The 11793-nt window shown below is 36.2% G+C and overlaps 1 protein-coding gene across 2 annotated transcripts in view; it reads right to left on the reverse strand.

The window, feature by feature from the left end:
* Positions 1 to 11793, reverse strand: part of LOC137291150 (adhesion G protein-coupled receptor L3-like) — a 76267-nt gene that overhangs the window by 14369 nt on the left and 50105 nt on the right. For both annotated transcript variants that reach the window (XM_067822436.1, XM_067822437.1), the window contains exons 4-11: positions 9350 to 9456; positions 6938 to 7021; positions 6135 to 6326; positions 3935 to 4132; positions 2943 to 3049; positions 2315 to 2512; positions 1259 to 1442; positions 167 to 313 (exon numbers count right to left, since the gene is read on the reverse strand). In XM_067822436.1, coding sequence (XP_067678537.1) covers positions 167 to 313; positions 1259 to 1442; positions 2315 to 2512; positions 2943 to 3049; positions 3935 to 4132; positions 6135 to 6326; positions 6938 to 7021; positions 9350 to 9456 — 1217 coding nt within the window. The remainder of the gene's footprint in view (positions 1 to 166; positions 314 to 1258; positions 1443 to 2314; positions 2513 to 2942; positions 3050 to 3934; positions 4133 to 6134; positions 6327 to 6937; positions 7022 to 9349; positions 9457 to 11793) is intronic.

Consider the following 11793-nt stretch of genomic DNA (forward strand, 5'->3'; position numbering starts at 1 on the left):
CTTTTTGAGGGTATCCTGAAACCAACACTGTGATCTGTATGGATATTGCTAGTTAAGGCAAGAAACACTACTGACACATGAGCTCATTTTCTGAGACCAATGAACCTAATCAACAAACAATTTCTCTCTTGTCCTTCAGGCTATCCGTAAGACAATCTTGTCTTACCTTTTTTGGCTGCATTGACAAGGCTTCGAGCTGGGATTGATATATGGTTCGATCTCTTGTTCCATGATGCATTATCCTTGACCTTTTCAGATGGGAAGGTCATAGGTTCAATGCCACCAAGGACATTCTTCACATTAACCTCCAGCACTGAAACACATAAACAGATGACATTTGTGGTGTTTAACATCACACACCACCAGTGATTGATGTTATGAACAACAGGACATGGTGACACACCATCAACCAAGTCCATAATTGTCCTAATTATAGATTACTCTAACATATCGGGTATATCACATGTTTTTGTGTAAATCATTTGCAAGAAGATCATGCAAGGAAGTCTTTCACTGAGTGAGAATGTTGTGTTCAAAGGCACAATGTCAGGCTTTTTTGACATTTTGGTCTGTTATATAGATATTGGGGCAAACTCACTCACTTTAGCTTCCTATTGATTATTGATACAATAAAATACTTATTATCCCTTACAACTTGCCTGAAATTGATTATTGAAATTTCAAAGCGAGCAGCTTCCAAACAGAGGACACTTGCCATAACTGCTGCATTGAAAACTGATGCAAGAAGTTGGTGTTTTCTGAACCTGGCCTCAATCATTATTGGATGTTCGTAAAGACATAACTCTACAGATTCGCTTTAAATAAAGATTGGTAGAAGGCGTGAGAGCTGATTTGATGCAACACTGAATTAATTCATTCAAACGTTCTAATATCATACTGTACTCTTAATATGTGATTTTTTTTCAGAATAAATTATTTGGTAGCTTTGCTGGAGGCTGATAGTTAGTATTAATGAGGGAAATGCAATATTGGTATTTGAGAGAAAAGTGGCATGGTAATGTGCCAATAAATGGCTTTCATCGGCATTTCAAAGCATGTCAAATCCATGTGATAAGACAAGTTTTGCCACTTACACTGAACATACTTAGTGAGTAAATGTATGTCTTTGATGACTATAACTAAACAAAAGAGGCACAAGTTGTTTTCAAGGAGTTGTTCTAATCTCTCACTGTCTTGAAAACTTGACAGTCTCAGATCCATTACACTGTACAATTAGATGCTGCGGAACAGTCATTACCCAGATTCTCGCTGACCATGGTGTTAGCATCATTGACCTCCATGACCTCCGCAACTTGGAAGGCAGACTTCTCCACGCTGATGATCAACGATGTTGCTGCCTCCTGAGACTGTGACTTTGGCAGCAGATCCCATGACTTCTTCTGTTTCTGTGCCAACAGGTTGCTACTTGTGTTCACAAATGACTGGAAAACACAGAATCCAAATAATCAATTTCATGATAAAAGATTCTGTTGATTAAAGTTGTCAGCTTGAGTATGGAAAGTAAGTTTTCATGCCGGTTTTGCAATTTTCAAACAATATCATGTTGAGGAACACCAGAAATGGGCTTCATAGATTATCTAGCCTCATGTAAGAATGTCGAGTTTTGATTGGTCCACGTGACTCTGATAAAATACCATGTACATCCATCATGATCCACCAACAGGAGTATAAAAGTCATATACTCCCGCTGTGAAAGTCATATCATCCCGCTGTGCCTCGGTGACGATGCCAAGTGAGAAAAGCGTGCATCGACAAGCCTTTAGTAAAGTGCGGTGCGGTGCGGTGCAGTGCAGTGCAGCTGGTGTCAACATGGCAGCAAGTCGATTCGATGTGTGTTGTTTTGTTTTGATTTAGTGAAAACATTCAGCTAGATAAATGCGTTATCACATCGTGTCTCGGGAAATACGGGGTTTACAACCGGCTTGGGGAATACAACCTTACTCGGGACTGATAAAACCCTGTATTTCATTCGACACAATGTGATAACTTATAATGTAGCCATGCCGGGAAGAGAACCCCTGGTTGACAACATGACAAGTGAACTCATTAATCACTAGACTACCCCACTTCCCACGTAGGCTTTAAGAACACATTCATTTACTTGTCAACAGACGTCAGTTAGTTAGAAAATATACTGACCACAATTGTCACATTGTGTCAACTAAATTTCTGACTTTTCCCAACGGCTACATGTTAGGCTAGAAAAATGGTTGAGAAATATGCCCACATGGTCCACCAACAAATGCAATCTCATGTGGTATTTGATGAAGTCAAGTGATGACATCAACCATACCTCAGTGAACTTCTCCATCTTCTTCCTGCGAATGGCAACTGGCACATCCTTGGCAGCTTCCATCTCCATTCTCAAAGCCTGGTTCAGCTTGGGGAGCAGTTTCTGGGTCGTGCGTTTCAGATCGCCAGCGTTGATCTCATTTGCTGTCACATCCTTCAACTTCGTCATCACTTCTTGGGATGATGCATCGCCTTGGAACTGTCGGAGAAACATACAACTTTCTTGAAATGTAAACTTTTCTGAGTTGAAAAAGTATGTATATACTGCCAGAATTCATTTAATAAACATAATATTTTCAGGTGGCATGTTTGGCACCAATGTCTGTCTGCAGACAATCAAAAATATATTTAACTTAAGTACTGAAGAAATGGACATACAAGTAGAATTTCAGAAGTGATAAGCCAAAGTTCAGACACTGTCTTGACATCTTGTTCAAATTTTCATGTTTCACAGGTTGGTCGCAAGACACAGTAGTAATGGCACAAGAAAGGGCCACAGAAACACCGTCATCCATTGGTTCCACTGGTTACAAGATACATCCTGGTCTTAGCTATTAACTACAAACGAAAAAATGTGATCGGTCCAGTCATAGCAACAGATGACAAGACTACATGAATGAGTTCCTCACCACTTCATCTATGTTCTCATCAATGGTCTTCACCCATGGTGACACACAGTCACTGAGGTCTGGCCCGCCCACCCATCCTCTCTCACTACACAGCCATCTTGCAGTGCCTGGGAAACAGAGACAATGAAAATACATACCAGTCACAATGCATCTCTACAGGCTATTGTTAATTTCTATGTATATCTACAGTGAGTTGGCTTTACACCACTTTGAATGGTATTTCAGTTATATATAACTGTGTGTCAGCTTGATGTGAGGGGAAAGTGTGTCAGTGATGAGTCAATTAAGCTTAGGAATATTCCAGCAAATTCACAGTGGGGAAACCAGAAATGGGCTTCACACATTGTACTATGTGGGGAATTGAACCCACAGAGGAAAGCACTGAGTGAAGCAGTTCTTAAACATTTCCAGCTTTAGGTACAGATATGTAGCTGGCACACCTAAACCACAATCGGGGATTAAAACCATGGTCATAAATCACTCGTATATTCACTGAATGCATTTTTTTTAAAGCAAACCGAGCCACTTCAGACACCTGGGACAAGTCTACCCCTGTAACATCCACAGCTTACCAATGAATGCAGAATACGGAAATCCCTCACAGAGACTCCTATGAAGACAAGTATTACACAGGTTTGGCTGTATAGTGATAGTTGTGATCTTCAAAGTCCCTAAACTGCCTTGAGTGACATTTAGAAACATATCTTTCCACGACATACCATAAAGCCTGTATACTGCAGTGACCAGTCTAGAAGCCTTCAAAATCATTGAATATTTATATACCCCATCTACAATGCAACCTTGGATAATGCACATTATAAGAGGCATACATGATCCCTAAATATGTAATTTAAAAAATATGCTTGTGTCACAATATTTTCTCATGTGATTCTTGGCTGCATGATTCACCTGGTAAGTCTATTTCAAAAATGCAGTGACATTTAAGGACAGGCTCTAAAGACAGCACATTGTAACATATTCATAATGCCCACCGATAAGCCCTCCAGGGCAAGCTGCCTTTGCCCATCTTCCAATAAGTGTTGTCGGCCATAACACCCCCTCAGCTCTCACAGTCTTGCACACACGAATATTGTATGGACGTTGTGTGGTTGGAGGTTGAGGATGTGGAGTTGTCTCCCTTCCACTACTAATCTCAGCAGGTGGCATTGTTGGTTTTTTGGTGTTATTTCCTGTAGATAAAACACAAATTCTCAGATAAAGTTGCATAAATGTAATCAACATTTAATCAGTCACATCTCTCCCCCTCTAACATATCCTGCCACAGATACTACAAGATTAAGATTACTAATCCAGATTGAATATGATTTGTTCAGGAACAATTTTTCATTAAACAAAAAGGGATGGTTACAGTTTATTTTCGACATTGCTGCTCAACAGAGATAATTTTACTGACTCGAGATGGACTTCAATTTTGATTAAAATTTATGAAAAAATCCCTTTGTATCTACAGAGACAATGAACAAAGAAATTTGGTCTTGATAGTTAAGAGGAATTATTAATATTGGAAAAAAGTAAAAATTATTAATTCAGAAGGTATTAGAAAAAAGATAATATTAGAGCAAACATATTGCAGAGTTGTGAAGACAGTGTTGCAGTGAGTGCACTTAGTCAAACTAAGTTTGTGCAACACAACACTTGAAGCACTAAATTTCTAAAACAATTGCAAAAGAAAATTATTACCCCAAAAATATAAAAGGTTTTGTTTACACAAGCTAAGTCCCAAAACTATTCCTAAAAAAATAATACCAATTCTCTGACCCAAAGGTTTTACTTTGACTGTTCATCAAGTGCTACACCAAACCAATACAATGGTAAATAGACTCAATATATCACAACACATAAAGCTGTGTGAATATGGTGCAATGTTATCCTGGTTAATACCACAGTATATTGTCCACAAGCTACAGAACAATATATGCCAACTGATCAGCATTATATTTCCACCTGTAGGAAGTGAAATACACGAGTAAGCTGTAATTAGATGTTTCTCCCTCTGTTTGAAACTGATGTGATATTCACGTCCACTATATTGCACACAGTAAGCAAGCCCACAATGGCCATCATGCTATAACGTGGTACATGTACATAACATTTATATCACACAGTGCAGTGACATCTTCAGTACTACAATGTATCAGTGCCAGTTCAACACTATTTAACAATTACCAGGTCAAAACTCTGTTTAACAATTACCAGGTCAACACTATTTAACAATTACCAGGTCAACACTATTTAACAATTACCAGGTCAACACTCTGTTTAACAATTACCATAAACGCAGAGTGCAAAATAATCTATTTTTCAAAATCAGAATTTCTTTACTCAAGATCCAAAAATTTATCCAGTTTAGCTCAATAGGCTTTCAGAGAACACCCCAATGACATTTCAGAATATCCAGTCTCAATTCTATAAATAGCCTGGAATCTTTTGAAAACGCTCATACTTCTGTAGAATTTCATAAGATGGACTTTTTCTGAATTGTGTCTTCCAAAAGACATCTTGGTGCTTAGATAATCTTAACCACGCTGAATCATAGGTGTACGACAATCAGAGCACTAAGAATGCTTAGTAAACCCTTCCTTCCACACCATCTTAGCACCCTGAGTACCATAAGCTTATGTCAAAGAGAGTTATAATCATCTTAGTACTAAGAGAACTTTATGAAACAAGGCTCACGGTATAAATTATGATATAAAATGATGACTGGAATATACACTAAAGATACACTTAATTTGAGAGCACTTATTAAACTGAGGTGGAGTAATGAAACTATAACCTTTCGGATAGTGTTTCTAAATTTGGAATATCTTAAGTTGTACTTAATTATACCTGTTGGAACATGCATATGGTGTGATGATGTTTGAGACATTGGTATGTAAATGTGCCACATTCAGATGAAAAAAACAAACACAAGGGTTAACGTGTTAGCAATTACACACAGTGATTAGTGGGTTTGTGTCATTAACAAGACAAACATTTTATGACATGCAAGTTCAGGGCTCATGAGTACAAATACAGGCTTGCAGATAGCATAATTATCGTCTTGTTCCACTAGAAAATAGACTGGTGACATGCTTTGTCAGGGCTGGTAAAGGAAAGATTATCTGCCCTTACTATGCATAGTCATTAAAAACTTGTCTCACCCACAGAGAGAAAACACTTCAAACTTACTAGGTAGAACCACAGACGATGTTTGCTGGGTGTGGGGTGGGGTTGGGTGGTAGGTAGATGAGACGGAGGACATAGGGGTTGGGGGTTGGGTAGTTGTTGGAGAAGGCGTAGTGGTTGGAGTAGTTGTTGGAATGGTGGTTGTGGGGATGGGGGTAGTAGTAGTAGTTGTTGTTGTTGTGGTGGTGGTAGTCGCTGAAAAAGGTTGCCAGATATACCTATAGTCTCATTATAATCATAAAGCCATAGGAATGGAAGAAAACGTCTGCAATATATGCACATAAATTTCATTATTTAAAAAAAGAAATGCAAAAAATAATAAGAAAGGTTGCCAGACATGTTCGTAATATCGGTATTATTTTTATTAAACCAAAAAACTATGAAAATCCTTTTTATTACACATCTTGAAAAAAGAACAAGTAACATCAACGATTCCAATTAAGCTTGTTCAAAATGACCACTTGATAAATAAAATATATTCAAACAATCTTAAAACTACAATAAGAGCAATAAATTTTACTTTCAAATTTCAAAAACATCTAGAACCTCTGCTTCAGCTGATATGGGTTAAGAAAAACGCAAAGTTGTTAAAAGAAAACAACTTTCTCAGTCCAACTTTGAGAGCTTGTTTATTTCACACCATCAATCAAGTTGATAGATGTTAAAACACACACAGAACCATGCAAATCCTCACTTCATCGATCATACATGTCAAGATAACTGTAATCAATTTCAAGCATATAAATGCTACAGTGATGTACTTTCCCTGACCTTGCTAACCCTAGAGTAACATCTGTCATACTTACTGCTGGGCTCTGTGGGTATTGTACTTTGCGTTGTAGAAGATGTTGTTGCAGACGTAGGAGGAGAAGGGGTTTTTGGAGTATCAACTGAAATAGCAGGAAAACAAAAGGCATGCCAGCATGCTCTAAAACTCAACAGAAGAAACAAAATGTCTCATTCAAAAGATTAACATCATAGAGTCTTATGACGAAGTGTCTCATTCAAAAGATTAACATCATAGAGTCTTATGACGAAGTGTCTCATTCAAAAGATTAGCATCATACCAACTAAAAATGAAATACATGTATATCATAGCAATAATCATCGTAGTCTTGTAATGAAATATCTCATTCAAAAGACTTGCTTTATACAGTATTGAAATAAAATACCTCAGTGCAAAGATTATCATAGTCTTGTAATGAAATATCTCATTCAAAAGACTGGCTTCATGCAATTTTATAATGAAATATCTCACTTATAAGACTGCCTGAAATAATGTATTATAATATAGTATCGTCTTTCATATCAATGTCATTTGCTTTGATTACTTTCAACTGAACATCAACTTACAGTGTTTGAATAAATAGAATGATTACATTAAATGTTAAAAAACACAATTGTCAAACGTGTAAATATACACAGTCACAATGAAAAGTTTTTACTTATATACCTTGTACATCTAAAGTTATTCACCATCATAACACAGTGAGAGCTAATTAACGGACAATTTAACAATTTGTGAATCAAAATTTCAGAAATTATTCCTCAAATAATAAGTTTGTATGAAAACTTACAGTTGTTTTGATCATATACTGACATATTTCGAAATTGTGATTCACAAGATGTTAAAGAAGCCCACTGCCTAACAAGGGAGATAACTCCCCAGACCACAGCTGTTATCTGCATTCCATGTTGACAGACTGAGACTATCTAATCTACAATTGTCATCATTCTCATGTCATCTACTTCATTCCAATGAACAGCAACATGCTAAAATGCACGCAAAATGCAACCCTATATTCTCGTTTGAGAAAGGTCTACTGCAGTGATTTACACTGTCTCTCCTATAGGTAAATAGTGTAAACGTTTGCCTGATCTACATTTCTTTACAAACCAACCGAAATTACCTACCTGGATAAAAATATTATTGCAATGTGCACAAGTGATGACTATCAACATTATGTCCCCACAGGCAAATACTTTGGTTATTGTGTGGTATTCAAACAAAGACTGATTCTACTTTCCACAGAACTATTTGTAAATTTGTATTTTTGAAAAAAGACTTTCTTTTAGACCATCAAATACTAACACATTAGTCATCAATAAACGTCCATTTAATGGAAACAAAAATCATATTTCATCTTCAATATTCTGGGATGTATTTATTCAGGGGCTTTTCAGGATTAAAGATTAACAATAAACAGTAAAGAATCAGATTTGAATAACTTCCAATGATAGCCATGCTCTGATATGGACAAAATTTACCTTACACAAAATGATGGACATATTTTTTTTTAACATTTGCATTATTTATTTGATAATAAACTCATTTAATTTAATCATCCATGTTCTGAGGCAACTGAATACTTAACAGAAACTGGTTCTTAGCTGTAATTGCACTGAATAACCTTCATGATTGTTGTCATGGTTTTAAAAGATGAATTTAAGCTCAACCAAAGCCAGGATATAAATGCCGTTTTATCAACTGGAACTAGGAATGGTAATTGCTATACATTATTTTAAACATTTTAACCTGACAAACACAAAAATAAAAAATAAAATAAGATCTGACTGGATGCCTTTAAGAAAGGCGGCAGTTAGGTGTGCAGAAAATATGTCTGATAATATTTTTTGTCCTGTCAGTTTCATGTTCATTTCAGTTTGGGTGGATAAGAGTCTAATGCTTCATTTGTTATGTCCTCTACAGCGTTGTCGCCTTACAGGTTTTACCACTGACATAGCTGTCAGTCCACGTCAGGGGGTTCTACACACTTGTACATCTGTTTTCAAAAATCACGTAATACCAGTGTGGGTTAGATTTTAAGACAGGTAATATTTTGTAACTTCTACATTTTGGCTTTGCCACAAGGAATATATCCCTGTAACCTCTAATGATAATATACACCTGTGACATCTTATGATAATATTCACCTGTGACCTCTAATGACAATATACAGCTGTAATGTCTGATGATAATATACACCATCAATGTCCAATGATACTTTACACCTGTGACATCCTATGATAATATACACCATCAATGTCCAATGATAATATGTACCTGTGATGACTTGTGATAATATACACCATCAACGTCCAATGATAATATACACCAATGATCTCTAATGACGATACACACTTGTGACATTGCATGATAATACATATCGTCAATGTCCAATGATAATATACACCTGTGATGTCTATTCATGACTTACCTGGTTGACAGTAGTATTTCACCTCTGCATATTTACTAGTATCAGGGCATGGGTCCCCGAACACATGATTATTGGCCATCATTTCACACTCCTGTCTTCCATCACACCTACAGCAAGAAAATGCACATGCAGTTACAGAAGCACTATTACATGACGATGGGTAAGTTCAACACACTAGTTCAAATACACATACTGACCAGCAAAAGAAATGCAACTCTGGCTTTTGTCAAGTTTTTAAATAGAAGACATAAACATGAACCCTTACTTTCATGAGACTGCATTTTTTCGAAACTAGAGTTTCTTTTGCTTTTCAGTATACTTGTGAAGTGGCCTAGACCATCAACTGTTACCATTCTGAACTAAAGCTAAGATCTGACAGATATACATGTTGTAGTTATTTATAGTTCTGATGTCACCAGTGTATTATGGGTATTGGTGATAAAAATAATTGCTACCAATTATATAAATATAACTGATAATTGCTAGATTCAAAATTATAAATAGTTAAGTCAAAACTATGGATCCTTTTACAGGTAAGAAAATACATATTGTTCTTTCAAAGGTAACTTTATGTCTTTAGTAAAGCGATATAGTGATAACAAATAGCTGTTGACAATAATATATACTACTTGTGAAGGCAAACTCAATTATTTATTACATCAGAAGCAATTTGAAAGTGTGTATGCCTAATTAAATGAAACTGTTAAATGAAAAATGGTATCAGGTTTCTGATAATTTATGCAAAGCTTCCCAAGAGCCGTGAAAACTGTTCCTAAAATTTCAAGAACCTAGAAAATGAACAGAAAAGGGAAACAAAAAATTGGAATTGTTTCGAGTGCTTTAATGCTTCAAGTACTTAAAAAAAGCCGTCAAAATTCTAATCACAGTGGGGCATGTTTATGCCGACTATTTTGTAAACATTTATTTCAACTAGGGACAAAGTGATAGTTAAACTGTCATCATCTCAATTCCCTCTCAACATAATGTCTGTCAGTACCTAACACAGGAGACCATTTAATGACAGCTATTTCCAACATGCCAGTATGTATGCAGCTATTTGTGTGAGTCACTCCACTATCCGTGCTTACAGAAGGTTGAAATTAACATGATTAGCACTGAAACTGACATGACTTGGTATCAAACAGAGAGAAATATACATACACAAGTAGTTGTCAACAGAGTACCACTAACGGTTAGAACAACATGAAGGCTTGCCTGTTCATGCAAAAAAAAGAGGTTTTTCATGGTAGTACGCATGTTAACATTCATTTTACTAAATTTGTTAGGATTTTTACAATACTGTGGAATTCTAGTCAACAAATGTTTCTTGATTATGCTGAATATTAAACAATATTATTGATGATGAAATGGCAGAGAAAGACATGAAAATAATATTCCATTTATTTAAAGTCTCTCTGAAAGAGTATTAATTTAGTTGGAATTTGAATGTGGAAGATATTGCTATATCAAATGTGAGCTAGAATTCCACATCGATGTACCCCAAGTGACACTTAACACTGAGTCTATGATACGTATTATGCACACTCACATCTCCACATCTCTCACCCAGTGTACCAGCACGGGCGCATTCGAGAGTATTTGAGAGCATCATTGCAGGGTCATCAAAACATAAATCCTACACCATTAGACACGTGTGTTTCCTGTTACATCAAAGCAGCATAACAAATAATGAGTCACATGTTTGTTTAAATGATATTATATGATTTCTGTATTTTCTTGAGATTAGCTCCCACATACTTTTTTAACACAGATGTGTAGATAGGGATGTGGATTATGCACACCTTAACTAGGTCCTCGTGTTTCTGCCCCTAGGCATTAGGTCTTGGTTTGTTAGCTTGTTGTTTTAAATAACTATATTCCAACTATATGATGGTGGTCTGTAAATAACCGAGTCTGAACCAGACACTCCAGTGATCAGCAGGCTCAGCACTGATCGTAGTTAGGATATGATGACATGAGACAACAAGTCCATAAGCCTGATCATGTGATCTAGTTAGTCACCTCTTACTACAAGCATGTGTTGCTGAACACTGAACACCAATTCCAACCCAGATCTTCACAGGTTCATGTGGTACTTTAACTGGTAAGCACTATGAAAAAGCACTATGAAAAAATATTCATTGCCATCCTGTTCTAATCAGAAAATATGCCACTGTATTACGTTACTTTTCGAAAAAAAAAAAAAAAAAATTTCCCTCACATATATATTTTTCAATGCTAAATGTGAATATACTACGAAACAATTTTCTTTTGAAAATTGAACATTCAAAATGAACTAATTTAACAAACTTAATTTGACATAGCTCAGAACATATGCCTCACTGAAAAAGGCCCTGCGGCTTCAAATCTGAGTGTTTGTATTCCAAATAGTTGTCATATGTTAGTTGATCAATCACCAACAGGATGTTGTAGAATACCCTCCA

The sequence above is a fragment of the Haliotis asinina genome, chromosome 7 (genome assembly GCF_037392515.1).
Source record: "Haliotis asinina isolate JCU_RB_2024 chromosome 7, JCU_Hal_asi_v2, whole genome shotgun sequence".
Taxonomy (NCBI): Eukaryota; Metazoa; Mollusca; class Gastropoda; order Lepetellida; family Haliotidae; genus Haliotis; species Haliotis asinina.